This window comes from Podarcis liolepis, assembly GCF_965112155.1.
Source record: "Podarcis liolepis genome assembly, chromosome: 1".
NCBI lineage: Eukaryota > Metazoa > Chordata > Lepidosauria > Squamata > Lacertidae > Podarcis > Podarcis liolepis.
Genome location: NC_139554.1, coordinates 81,481,263 through 81,496,056, shown reverse-complemented (window position 1 = coordinate 81,496,056; position 14,794 = coordinate 81,481,263). Strand labels below are relative to the sequence as shown.

Genomic DNA, 14,794 nt, shown 5'->3' with positions numbered 1-14,794 from the left:
TGTTGAACTGAAATACAATTAAGAAGTAGTATATTAATAGTGAAATACAACTAAGAAGAAGTATATATATTTTTGGGAGAGTGGGGCCCTAAGCTATAGCTTGTTTAGCTTATACGCAAATCCGGCACTGGGTGATGAGGGGGAACTCAAGGCGCCCCCTGCTCCGCTAGACACAGTGCGGCGCTAGGACCCCGCGGCCGCCGGACCGAGCGAGCGAGCGCGCCCTGGGAGGCGAGTCCTGCTCAGAACTTGCTGCCCCGGCAAGAGGAGGCAGCGGCAGCTTCTTTTCGCCTCAGCGCAGCGCAGCCGCGACCATGCGCGCCAGGTGAGCGGGGCGAAGCGGAGCGCGGGAATTCCGCTGGCCGCGGCTGGGCGGGCGGGAAGGCGGGCTCGGCTTGGCTCTATATAACCTGTTGCCCTTTCCTCGCAGGTGTCTCCCGCCACGGCTCCTGCTCGGGCTCTTTGTCTTGCTCGCTGCGCCCGCGTCGCCCCAGCGAGGTAAGGCGGCGAGGCGGCGAGGGCTGACCTCCTGCTGCCCCCCTGGCGGAAAGGACTCTGGGGGGCGCGGGGAAGCCTGTCCCTCCGCCGGTGCCTGGGGGGCGGAGGAGGACGAGGAGGAGGACTCATCTCAAGTAGCCTGCAGGATGCGCGTCCCGAGGGGGCTTCCCGGGACTCTGCCCTCCGGCGTTGCGCCCCGAGGGGCTGTCAGCGCACAAAGGGCCCCCGGTGCCTCCCGGAGGTCCGGCGAGAAGTTCGCCGCCTGCTCCTAGGGGGCGGCTGGGAAGTGGCCGCTCCGCCGCAGCCTCCCTTGGAGGCGCTCTTCCTCTTCCTCCTCCTCCCCCTTTCCAGAAGTTCCTAAAGTCCCTGATGGGGCGCATCATGCCGCTTTTTCGAGCGGCTTCAGGTTGCACTTCCTAACCCGGTTTACCCGCAAGTAAATCCCATGGAAATAAATAGGGGCTTTGTTCTGAGTAGACGTAGTGAGGTTCATGGGTGCCAAGTTGAATAAAATATGGGGGGGGGGAGTAAATCCTACCCCCGCATAATTGATCACATGATAATCAATTTGAATGGCGAGGCCCATCAACTCTGGGGACTCACGACCCCCTCAAATATTTTATTGGGGGGGGGGGCAGAAGGGACCTCGGCCCCTAGGAGTTGGCTCCTATGATTAGGTTGGAGTTGTCTCCACCCTGCCCCATCCTGAATTTATATCGTAAATGGTTAGCCAAAATAGTGCACCTGAGGTGCTGAAGCCAAACTTTTCTTGAGTCTACTGCTTGTGCTAGCAAATTAATACATGATAATAACACCTTAATATGCTATACTAGATGAATTATTTTCTTTTGGTGCGTCTAGAGAGAGGTGCTTGTGATGGTTAATTACTTAAGAGGCTCTGTTAGAATGAGGATTTAAGTTTCTCTTGGCGTAATATTCAACTGATTTATTTATTTTTTAATGAAAGAAACTGCTTTGGTATAGAATACAAACGTTTTAAAAACTGTGGGGCAGAAAGAGCCTTCTCTGGGATGCTTTACTCCGTGAAAAAGGTGTGTTCTGATTAACACTAACTGCACAGGGGCATGCCCTGCTTTGTATGGATTTTCAAGATTTAAAGGTGTTCCTCTCAGTCTTGCAAAACAAACACAACCTTGGCCAAATGTGGTTCTCTGCAGCAGATTGTGCTCAGAGTTAAGGATTTGCCCAGAATCTGCTTCCTACCAGGCTTGGAGAAGACACTTCGCCCCGCCTCCATATCATTCAAGTATGAAAATGTATTTTTTATGCAGTATGCTGATCATAAGTTTCCCTCTAATGCCTTCAATCAGAAAATAAGTATATTAATTAGTTTACATAATGGGTTTTAATGTATCTTAAGACAAAGGCATGAGAGTCTTGTTTAAAATGCCTTTTCTGCATTCCCCATCTCTGTAATGTGAATTTAAAACTTATCTTGGTTAGATATCATGTACATTTTGACTTTGGAATTAGTTCTTTTCTGCTTTCTGTCTTGTATTACTAGCATTTGCAAGTGACACATTCCAGACTAAAAGGCATTCTTAGCATCACTTGTGAAACCCTAAGTCTTAGGAAGTGGCCCTGAGGCTATAGCTCATAAGATGCTTTGCTTGTGCAAGTTCCATTGAAATCTTAGTTAAAATTATCTCTGCAGAGGAGCTTCCTGTCTTTCAGCTCAATGCACAGCCAGAAGTAAAAGAAATGTAACTTGAAAAAGCCAACGTATATGGTGATGGACAAATAAATTACAGTGCCATTAGATACCCACTTATTCAGATTGCATAGGTGCTGCAGGCTCCCACCATCACCTTAGTCTGTTGGCAAACCAGCACAGCCTAAACTACAAATTTATGTGGACTTGGTGTGTGTTAACTGGGTGTTGGATATGGTTCTGATTCTCCATGTAGATGTGCCATAAAACTGTTTAGAGCTGGGGACTCTGTAGGACTAACGTCCAAGGAAGAGTTGTCAGAATAAAGTAAAAGGTTTTTTATGAATGTTTTAGGCTTGTTCCTATTTGTGCCACTTCTTATTTGGGATGCATGTTGTGTGCAAATGTGCATAGTGACCAAAGCTGTTAGGTGATGGGATTCCTCCACCCTTTTTTGCATCTGAAACCTGGCCATACACTGATAACTGGAAATCTAGATTTTAGACCTTTGACAGATGAAATGTGCAAGAAGCCATGAGAATATATTTGCTCTACAGCTGTGCAGCATAAGCTGAAAAAAGCTCAGGTGTCCTAGTTGCTAATTTAGTCCTAGAACCCTGCAGAGACACTTAGATATTGATAGCCTTTAAAGGAGTCAACCAAGGCTAATAAAAAGTGTTTGTACATTTTAGGGAAATAACCTCTGTATTGTTTTATCCACATAGGAGCTGGTCTGTAAACACTGATGAGAATGTTGTCCATGAAGTCAGTGAGACAACATGAACCTAAGTGTTTGCCAGGCAGGTGTTCTGAGGCACTTTTAAGATTTCTTTAAAATGCCTTTGGCTATTCATGAATCATGAGCTAATAAAACTCTTGTGTATCTGCACTATTGGTTAAACTATTAAATGTGAAACATTGTTTGGCTTTAAAGCTCTAGGGTGCTTAAGTGTGATCCACATGTACTGTCTTTGAGTGGAACCTTGAGTGACGCATTCTGTCAACAAATGCACACATTCCATTAGACCCTGCTTGTATTGACTGGTAGGGGGGAAGGGAAGGGAGACCTCTTTAACACTGCTTAATGGGAGCTTTAGGACTGTTTCATTCTCTGACTTCTAAAGGTAACATCTATTTGATTGAGCCGAAGTGAACATGTTAGGACAAGGAGAGGAAAGTTTGCAGAGGCCAGATGCAGTTTTCCCGCTCTCTTTCCTCCGCGTTTGCAGTCTATCCAAGGAAGAAAAAGTGTTGAATGTCACATATTTGTATGGCAGGTTTCATTAATACAAATGATAAGCTCCTGGTGCTGACATTGTTGTGCAGCTGTTTTCTGCTGCATTGCCCTCCTTAGAGTTTAACAAGAAACCACCCTGGAGCTGAGCTGGTCAACTTTTAAGGGCACATGAAGTCTCAGAGATTCATCAGCCCTGTTATATGTGGTTTCCATGACAGGTACCCTTTAATGCAGAGTGTTTTAATGGCTCCTTTGTATATAGTAAGTTCCACATGAGCCTCTTGAATTAAAACCAGCAACTTCATGGATGTACAATTCTAGATTACAATATGGAATTATTGGAGAGTATATAATGCAGATGAGAGTGTGCTTCCCCATTTTATATTACGCCAACTGTAGAAGTTACTTGCTGGTGAGCACTTTCTTCATATCCTCTGGCATAATAGTGTGTGAATTGACTGTCAATATTCAACTTACAGAAGGAGGTTCTGTCTCTTAAGACAGTGTGCAAGAGAAAAGATGTTAAGATCAGTTGAAGAGAAAGGTTAGTGACCCTATGAACAAATCCTGGAGATGCTACTTCTTTGTATGGTATACTATGGCAGTATTGCTGAATTTGGATCTAGTTGTTATTATTATTTATTTGTATACCATTCTTCATCCGAAGATCAAAGGACAGTTCACAATAGAAAAATGCAACATGAGAACACAAAATACAAAATGAAAACGAAACAAAACAAATTCCCCCTCCAACAAACACATTTAAAAGGGTATTGAATGTTAATCATCCCAAGGCTGGTTATAGAGAAACATTTTTGCCTGGCTCCTAAAGCTATATAGTGAAGGCAGCAGCGAGCCTCCCTGGGGAGAGCATTCCACAAATGGGGACCTACCACAGAAAAGGCCCTTTCTCTTGTTCCCCCCTCCAGACCACTCATGGAGGAGGCACACGAAGAAGGGCTTCAAATAATGATTGCAGGCTCCAGGTCAGTTCATATGTGGAGAGCCTGTCCTTGACTAAACTGAAAGTGTTGAAAGGATTATCACCATCAAAGGAACTGACTGCATAGGCTGAAGTGATGTGAATAAGATCAGGTGAACCTTCTGTGCCTTTCTGTGGCATTGCCAGGAGGAGTTCAGCTATTTTCCTTAACAATGGTTTGTTGCTTCTGCAGACTGAAACATTGTGGTTAATGTTAACGATGGTTTGTTTAAAACGGGTAGGAAACTGAATCTGGACAGTAGGCTGGATTCAAAACACTCAACTGTAGCAGCATACTTTGACAGATGGATGGACTTGCAATTTAAGCAAAATGTCTGTGCTTTATTAGAATGTAAAAAAAAATAGAACACCCCCATTGGCTGCCATATTGAATTTTTGATCACCTAGGCCCTCCAAGAAGGCCCCTTCTTGTTCTCCACACATCCTCTCCAGCTATCACTTCTAGTTCCACATTTTGTGTGAGTGAGACAGAGGTGGTGGGTGGGTGTAACTACTACATAATTTGTTGGGGGCAGGGGCTTGTTGTGACATATGGGGAAGGGGATCTAGAGTGAGAAGGAGGAGTGGGAAGTGGGGATGGAAATGGATGGAGTGATGGAAAGGAGAAAGGCTTCTGAAAGCTCTGGCCCCACTAGTGTCTGGCCCCTGCCAGATTATCCCCAAGGGAATGGGGCCCTCAGTAGAAAAAGTTTCCCCTTAAATATGTGTGTGTGAGAGAGAGAGCGACATGGGACCTAGCATGGTTCACCAGTCAGTTCCATGTTGTATATAACACCAGCATTTCATACCCGCAAGCAAGGAGAACTGTTTTAACAGAATGCATCTGTAATGAAAAGCATCACATGGAACTGAAATACAATCTAGATATGTTGCAGGAACAGAAAGAAGTAAAACTTTACCTAAATGAAAGTTTACCATTTACCTTTGGCTAATGTCACTTAATCAGCTTCGGTTGTCATTAGAGGAAAGCAGTGCCTTACATACAATTCCACCAACATTCTGCTTGCTGTAATGTGGGATCTTCTGAAGCTTATATGTGTGCAATATTTCAGACAAATTCTAGACTGACATGGTTCATGTGGGAATCAGATAATTATCTTAAAGTGCCCGATGGAGATCCATCACTAAACAAAGAAGGAGTTGTGGGTTAACTTGCACTTTTTGGACAAACAATGAGATAAAAGGGGAGCTTAATGTTTTGATGTCTGCATTGTAAAGTGCCCTGGGATCTCAGCTGATGAAGGGTGGCAAGATAAGAGCCTATCCAGATCAGTATACTGCTCAATAGGAAGAACTTCCTGACAGTAAGAGCTGTTCGACAGTGGAATTTGCTGCCAAGGAGTGTGGTGGAGTCTCCTACTTTGGAGGTCTTTAAGCAGAGGCTTGACAACCATATGTCAGGAGTGCTCTGATGGTGTTTCCTGCTTGGCAGGGGGTTGGACTCGATGGTCCTTGTGGTCTCTTCCAACTCTATGATTCTATGATTCTATGATTCTATGATTCAATATTTATCTGCTGAAAAATTGCCGTGTAATTGAACTGTTTATGTTCTTCATATACTTTTTTATTATTATTAAAAGGGCATTGGATGTGAACATGTGCAGTGTTTGATAATCAATCTGCCTCCAAATGCACTTTTGGATTTACCTAAGGCATTGGCCACTGGTATCTTGTTTCTCAACAGGATAAAATTAAATTATCTTAAATGGCTCCTGAGAGATTTTGATGTTTGCAATATGAGCTGTGCTTTTGAAATGGTGACATTCTGATTGTTGCGCTTTATGCAGTCTCAAGATTCATGTAAGATCAATGAAAGAACCAGTATAGTTTCTTCTGTATTGCTGTGAAACTATGTGCAATTTGCATTGACAGTCCGCAGAAGTATGCTCTGAATAGACTATAAAAGGGCAGCTACAAAATGCCTGGTTGGTGACGTAATGGTCACCTTGTCAGTAGACTGTTGTGTACATACACACAGAGTGACATTCCTTTTGCTGTTCTCCATGCATTGTGCCTTTGTTCATATTTGTTTAATTATTACCAAATATGAAGGAGAAGATTGAAATGTAATTTAGTGGTGAAAGCCTAATTGTGTGGAGCTTTTCTGGGGTGCTCTATCTTTTAAACAAGTTCTTGCACATCTTCTAATGCAGGGATGTGTTGTATTGAGCCCCCCTGTACTAACTAATTAGTAGACATCTATTCTGTTCCTACTCTGTAGTTCTTGCAGACAGTCCTGTGTTTTCCCTACTGTGGTCTCTCTCTGCCAGCAATGGGTTGTATCTAACAGTGTCTCTCAGCTGACAAAAGGCATTTTGATCCAGCAAAGGTTCCAACGGTGGAGCCAGGAGGGCAGAAACTTTCACTGCTCCCCCCCCTACAGCCCCTCACCCCCATCTGCTCCAGAGTGTTGGGAACAGAATGGGATTTGGGTGTGGTTTTTTTTTTTTGGGGGGGTGATTGCTAGAAGGAAGGGGAATGGCTGAAAATTGCCTCTCTCCCTTTTCCTCTGATGCAAGATGGTGCTGGAAAGCATACTCAGTGAATGGTAGGGAGCTATCCTTCTAGATTGGTTCATTGTGGATGTTGTGGACATGTACTTCTGGCTAGACATAATGGGCAAGAGTCAACTAATGAGTCTTGTCAGGGGAAGCCCTCTGTGCAAAGACTTCCACATGCACAAGAGAACTCTCTGTCCTCCAAACTAGCTCTGGGGAGAGTCAGAAGAACACTTGAAGAGTGCGTGGTGGTGGGGAGGAGAGTGGAGATTGTTTTGTCTGGCATGCCAAAATGAGGAGAGACATTAAATTCCTCCCATTGTCCCTGTCTGTGTGGCACTGTCTCATCTGGCTTTCTAATGTGGAACTGTTATTTCCACAAAGCAAAAGCACAGAGTACTGAACGGCTCTTTAGCGTTTTCAGCACTTGGAAAAGCACATGTGTGAAGATCAGAAATACCTCACATTCCTCATGCAAAGATTTTTTTATGTTAGTGTTACCTAGCTGGTTAATCCCTTCCAGTTGTATATCACCTGCATACTAGAAAGTGCAAACAAGTACAAAATGATGCACAGTGGGGCAAAAAATCCTATCTTCACATACTGTATTTTTCGCCCTATAGGACGCACTTTTCCCCCTCCAAAAATGAAGGGGAAATGTGTGTGCGTCCTATGGGGTGAATGCAGGCTTTCGCTGAAGTCTGGAGAGCGAGAGGGGTCGGTGTGCACCGACCCCTTTCGCTCTCCAGGCTTCAGGAGAGCCCCAGCGCCAGCCCCACAAGGTCGGGGGACAGAGGGAGGCAGAACGCCGCCATCCCACTGTCTCCCGAAGTGGTTTGGAGGCTGACGACGGGGAGACCCCGCCGCCAGCCCCACAACCTCCGGGGACAGTGGGGAGGCGCAGCGCATCTCCCCGCTGTCCCCGGACCTGATCTGAAGGCGGGCGTCGGGGAGAAGAGCGCTTCTCCCCGCTGCCGGCCCCACAAGTGCCTGGGGGGGAAATAAATTTTTTCCCCCTTCATTTCCCCCCCCCCCAAAAAAACTTGATGCGTCCTATGTGCCGGTGCGTCCTATGGGGCGAAAAATACGGTATATACCGATAGGATCTGAACTGGTGGTAACTGACCAGGAAAGAGATCTTGTAGTGGATAGCTGAATGAAAATGTTTACCCAGCATGTGGCAGCTGTGAGGAAAGTGAATTCCATGTTGGGAATAATTAGGAAAGGGAATGAAAATAAAACAGACAACATCACAATGTATTTATACTAATTTATGGTGCAACCACACTTGGAATACTGTAAATATTTATGATGGCTGTGCTTCCAAAAAAGAGCAATCAAAATAATTTTACTAAGAGGAAAAGGGAAATCTACAATTTTGGGGGCCTTTTAGTTTAGGAAAGGGAGGACATAATAAATATATATACAGTGGTACCTCGGGTTACATACGCTTCAGGTTACATACACTTCAGGTTACAGACTTCTCTAACCCAGAAATAGTACCTCAGGTTAAGAACTTTGCTTCAGGATGAGAACAGAAATCGTGCTCTGGCGGCGCGGCGGCAGCAGGAGGCCCCATTAGCTAAAGTGGTGCTTCAGGTTAAGAACAGTTTCAGGTTAAGAACGGACCTCCGGAACAAATTAAGTACTTAACCCGAGGTACCACTGTATATAGTATGGGGATAGTGGATAAGGAAAATACCCCTCTTTCCCCCATAATGCTAGAACCCCATAATGCTAGAAGTTGAATATTGGGAGGTTCTGGACAGACCAAAACAAAGTACTTCACACAGTGTGTAGTAAAACCATGCAATTTGCTTTTACAAGATGTAGTGATGGCCACCAGCTTGGCTGACTTTAAAAGGGGATTAGACAACTTTACAAGACTATAAATGGCTTTTAGTGATGATGGCAGTATGTATTACCTTCCAGTAATCAGAGGTAGGATGGCTCTGAACACCAGTTTCTGGGGTTCATGGGAAGGAGAGTGCTATTGCTTGTGGGTTTCCAATAAGCATCTTGTTGCCCATTCTGAGAACAAGATGCTTTGTTAGTTAAACCAGCCATCCCCAATGTAGTGCCCTCCAGATGTTTTGGACTACATCCCAGCAAGCATGGCCAATGGTCAGGGATGATGGGAGTCATGGTTCAAAGCGTTTGTCATATAGACAAAAGGAGTTACTGCCATGTATGCTGCCTTGAGCTCACTGGAGGAGGAGTAAGATGCAAACACAATAGAATAATATTTGAAATGATCCTACATTGGGTCTAGGAAGGTCAGTAACCAGTTATGCCTGAGTCAGGTGAGTTAATAATCATAACTTGATAGAAGAGGCTACCTTGTCACTTGCATCCCATTATAGCCTCTGCAGTATTGTCCAAAAGCACGAATCTGACATGTGACTCTTGTTCTTGTGGTGAATTCCATTATCAAACATAGGTTTTTGCAACTATGCAGAAGGATTTCTGCACATTCTGCTGTCAAACAGATTGATGATTATGCTGGGAAGGCTATTCTGGGGGACAGAGGGCAGAATAAATGTAGAAGAGGGCATAAGTTCACAAGCTTTGAGAAATGCTGCTTTAATGTCCATGCTGTGATGTTTGCAATGTTTGAATATTGGCATGGAAATCCGTGCAGAAATTGACTGGAACTTGTTGGCCTTTTAATTCCATGATTGGTTCCATGGAAAGTAAATACCTGACTTGTTATCTCCTCTCTCTGCTTATTACCACTGTGCTTTTTTCTTTATCTACAAGTGTTTCCTCCCTCAAGACATCCCGTCCCTTGAAGAATGAGAATCTTCCATTGGGCTTTGTGGGAGGTAGTAGCACTAATCTGGGGAGGGAGGGATTTGTTCTATCCTTTGACATCGAAATTAACTTTTTAAAGGATGCATGTGCACTGACTGTTCTGACTGTTCTGATGGCACAAATTAAAAGAAGTTAGCAAACTCCCATGTTATGTTCTCCTATCCTAGATAGGTTGTTTTTGGCAGAAACAAGCAGCTTATTTTTATATTGGCCAAAGAAATAACAGTTTGCTCTTTGATGTTCATGTTAGATTAATAACCTGGAACCTGACCTATAAATGAAGCTTGCCACTAATACGTATTGATACTTTTTCAGGTTTTAAAGTCACAGTTGATATGTTTGTATTGGTGTATATATACACATGGGTATATATGATAGCTACACCTTGCCCTGCGCCCTCTTTTTATGATTACTGCATTGTATGGAAGTTTAGGTTCTGCAAGTTCATCCTGTCTTGCTTGCATGGTGAAATTATGGTGTGGGAGCTTTGTTGCCTGAAGTTTTTAAATGTCACTTTAGGTCCATATAATAAAGTTGTTCAGTATACCAGTTGAGAATAATGGATCTTGTAGTTTTAAAGAGATATCCTAGAATGGCAGGCTTGCTTCACAATGGGATAAACCACATCACATGCCCAAAGCATGGAGGACACCTAATGGGCAAACCATGGTCAAGGTTGATTAGAATTGCCACATATAGTCCAGCAACATCTAGAGGGCGAAATGTTTAGTTACTCTGGAATTGGGTATTAGTGTGACTTCATGGCCTAATATTTCCTGCTTGGCAGGGGGTTTTCCTGCTTGGCAGGGGGTTGGACTCGATGGCCCTTGTGGTCTCTTCCAACTCTATGATTCTATGATTCTATTCTATGATTCTAATACAAGAAGCAAGCAGTGTGTGCTGCAGGCTTTAGTAACTGACACTTTTGACAAATTGGTTTACGTTTGATAGATACAGCTGCCCATAAGAAGAGTCACTTTTGTTTGCTTTTACTGTGTCAGCCCCTCACCAAATAATTCTAGATCATAGTCTGCCTAGTGCTGTATTTAGAAGGCTTAACTATGATTTATACATTTGCCTTTTCTTTGAAAACTCCCATGGTTCTTTCCCTGTAGCTGTCACAGCATATAAAAGAATCCTGAACTCCCTCTCTTGATTACAAAGTAGAAAGGAATCTTAACCAGATAACATTCCTAGCATCCCCCTCATCTCAACCTTCCATACTATAAAATAATACCCGGTGAACTCCAAGCCCTAAATGTCTGTAGTGAGAGATAAAAGCAAGCTGCATGTGAAAATATAGGTAATAGGAAAAAGTGGTTCTAGCTTTCAGTATCTAAAGTCACATTACAGTGGTACCTCGGGTTAAGTACTTAATTCATTCTGGAGGTCCATTCTTAACCTGAAACTGTTCTTAACCTGAAGCACCACTTTAGCTAATGGGGCCTCCTGCTGCTGCCACGCCGCCGGAGCACGATTTCTGTTCTCATCCTGAAGCAAAGTTCTTAACCCGAGGTACTATTTCTGGGTTAACGGAGTCTGCAACCTGAAGCGTATGTAACCTGAAGCGTATGTAACCCGAGGTACCACTGTACCTTGTTAGCTTGCTCTGGGACCGTTTGCCAACTAATACATAAATATCCATGCATTATAATTTATTTCTTTTACTTACCTTCCTGATTCCCACCCTCCCTCATGATTACATAGTATTCACCTCCTGTCCCTTTTCAGCTATTTGGTTTGTATTTTTGCAACGATTTCCAACAGCAGAGAATTTTGACTGGAAAATATTGGGAAGCAGGTAGTATTCATCTTCGAAAGTACCCATGTCTATAACATGGGTAGATAAAACTCCTGATTATGTAAAAGTAGGAAGCAACTTCTGAGAATCTGAATGTGAATTTGGGCCTGGGGATGGGGTGGGGTCGGGAGATGTGCATTCTACCTGCTATCCAATTGTAGCTAAGGAACTCCAGTTATACAATGTTTCTGGTAGTGGGGGAGCAGGCAGTGCTGGAGCAGGATGCATCATTCTCCCTGCAGGAATGTTATCTTCTGCTCTGATGTGGCTGCCATTCTCCGCCCCTCCCTGTCCGGTGTCACTAGAGTGAGAATGGATCAAAATAAGTACCTGCACATTGTGGGTAGGGGAAGAATAGGTGGACTGCTGGAATGTAGCAGCAATGCATCCCACCTTTTGAAATGACTTGGATTACAATTGCAGTTAATGACAGAGGCGAAAAGGACGAGATGGTTGGACAGTGTTCTCGAAGCTACCATGAGTTTGACCAAATTGCGGGAGGCAGTGGAAGGCAGGAGTGCCTGGCGTGCTCTGGTCCATGGGGTCACAAAGAGTCGGACACGACTAAAAAACAAAAAGAATATGTATAATGGCAAAATGTAGGCAGACAACAATTGCCTTACGATTTCTCTTTCCAACTATCCTCCTTTTTTCTATTTTCCATAATAGAATTTTTCCTGATGTGCCTAAGACATCATAGATGTGCTATGCATCCTTTACCATCCTTATTTCAAATGCAGGCATACAGATTGGAAGAGGTTTTGTTTAACTGGTTAAAGTAGACAATTTCCTTTGAAATACAGTAATACATTTTGATCTGTTCTGTCAGTTGCTTTCAGTTTTCTTGCATTCTGTGCAAATACTTCAGGAACAGGACAGAAGTGAAGCTGAACAAACCTAAGAGGTACTTTAAAAGTGCTGACTTTCTGCTCAAACAAGCTTAAGGACCTGCTGGTTTAAGAGCTCAATAAAAGCTAACAAGCTCATTGGCCGTGTTTGCCAAACAAGGCAAAATGCTTAGTTTTATGGATCTCATATTCTCAAGTAGTAAGAAGGAAACAAACTTAGGGAAAGGGGCAGAGGAGCCATCTATTTAGGGCGATTAATGTACTAATACTGTGAATAGACATTTGGAAAGCCTGTATATATTCTAGTATGTAATCAATTTTCTCAGCAGTAACTTGGGATTATTCTCACCATGTCTTAGGTGAAGTGAGAAGCATAGTATATGGATGTATAATCAGATAATATGGAAAGAACTGAGTGACTGGAGGGGGAACAGCTTCATTTTGGGCTTATGTCAAAACAAATCATTTTGGGTAATAAAGTGGCAAGTCACTTTTTATCATCTTAATGTAGGAGGCAATCACAACCACGCTTGTAGAATTCATGTCTGTGAGGCATGATATTAATCTATCCACAAGACAGATAGAAAGTTTTGACTAAACAGTGCAATCATAAACATATTAACACCAAAACAGTGGGTGGAAACCAGCACCATGCTCTTCCAGTCATTCTGTCAGCACAAGCATTTCTCTTGCCAGAGAGAACGACCCCCCCCCACTCCTCTCCCCATGCTGTTCTTGGGGTTCTCCCAATCCTGCCCCCCCCAGTGATTTGGTGTGGGTGGAGAAGCATCAGGTTAGTTGAATCCAGCCCAAAATATTAAGAGGACTGGGTTTGCAGGACTTGCAGAAAAAAGGTGGATTCTCAGATGGATGTGAGCACATGTTTAATAGGGTAGGTTTTTTCTTCTTCTTTTTCACTATCTGTTCCTGATGTAGCTGCTTATCATTTGCTTTTTTGCTTTTAAAAGGTACTGAGAATCACTTCACATGCAGCAAAGTCAGTGTGCTCTTGACTGAGAGTCTGAGACAACACTGAATTGAGTAAAACTGGTCCAGTATACTTCAGTATACAGTGGCTTACCTGATTGTGTTGGGGCAAGGCAGCAGTGAAGTTGGGACGGTGTGGGTGAGCCAGCTGGAGCTTAAGTGTCCCACCATGCTGAAAAAAACTCTTGGGCCTGCTCCACATGATACCAACCAAAGTTAACTGTGTGTCCGCTTCATGGTACTGTGAATGTGGCTGAAGCTAATCCTAACCACATTTGTTTGTTTTGCAAATCATCTTCTTCAAATGATGCACTGCATATTGAAGGCTCATCTGATGAATATTCTGCAAATGCTCCTACTTTTAAAAACCTGTGAAGCAGACCTTTGGACCATGTTGGAAATTAATTTTCTGAAACAGCACCTGGACATGATGGGGAAAGAACTGACTCTTCCTTTATCCTGGATTGTGTGTGTGGCATGACGCTGTTGGTGAATGCTATGCAATTTAGCCATTAGAGAGTTTAATATGCCACTTAATTTCTTCATCCTTTCCCCTCCCTTTTAAGTTTCTTTAACTGCCGTTTTTCCTGTGTGCACACCAAATTCTTTTTAGACTAATCTGTTTTTAATGGTTTAGGGGGATTACATTTTAAAGAGCAGTTTCAAAGGGTTTGTCTGTTCTTTTTTTTAAAAAATTGAGAGCTTACCAAGAAAGGAATTACAATTGGCATTTCAAGAGAGTTCAAAGTGATAAGGGAGACATCTGTGATTAAACATTGGATACATATCAGTGGCCCAAAGCTGTGAGATTAATAAAAGGATTTAAATGATCCTTAAATATATCTGATGGCAAATACTTCCGCAAAATTATTTTAGTCATATCTTTTTATTCTCATTTTTATTCCATCCAATGGATTATCAACCCCTCTTTTGTGAGGGTGTGTGTGGGATACATGCAATATTTACTGCATGAAATATGTTTTGTTTAACTTGGAATATAGTAATTTCTTCTCATGCACACAGCTGCATACTTATGACAGAATCCCCTACCTTGCTAGCTATTGGCTAGATGTTTGTAGGTAGTAAGAATACTGCAACATACTTGTTTATTACCTGGATTGGGTGGTCTGTGCATGACTGTGATGGTGATCCAGTTGTTGTGGTTCATATAGCCCATGGCTGAACAACTTTATATTGATGCCTAGATCTGGATGCTGCTTCTGGAGAGGTCTGCTGGAAACCCCCAACAACAACAACAACAACAACAAAAATACCGGTAACTAGTTGTACGCAAAAACTAGCCTTTTGAATGGAGTGTAGAATTACAAATTGAACTGTTGCTGCATATAGGCATATATCTATTCCAGAGGCAACTCCCCAAAAGAACTAGTTTAGGAGAGCAAAGAGGTAGCAAAGGCCATTATTACGGGAGCAAG

General features: G+C 43.2%; 1 protein-coding gene across 1 annotated transcript in view; it reads left to right on the top strand.

The window, feature by feature from the left end:
• Positions 1-204: 204 nt before the first annotated feature.
• The window catches only part of COL18A1 (collagen type XVIII alpha 1 chain), a 152,642-nt gene continuing 138,052 nt past the window's right edge, over positions 205-14,794 (top strand). Inside the window, exons 1-2 of the mRNA XM_083497809.1 lie at positions 205-325; positions 431-498. Of these exons, the coding sequence (XP_083353935.1) occupies positions 315-325; positions 431-498 (79 nt within the window). The 5' untranslated portion in view covers positions 205-314. The remainder of the gene's footprint in view (positions 326-430; positions 499-14,794) is intronic.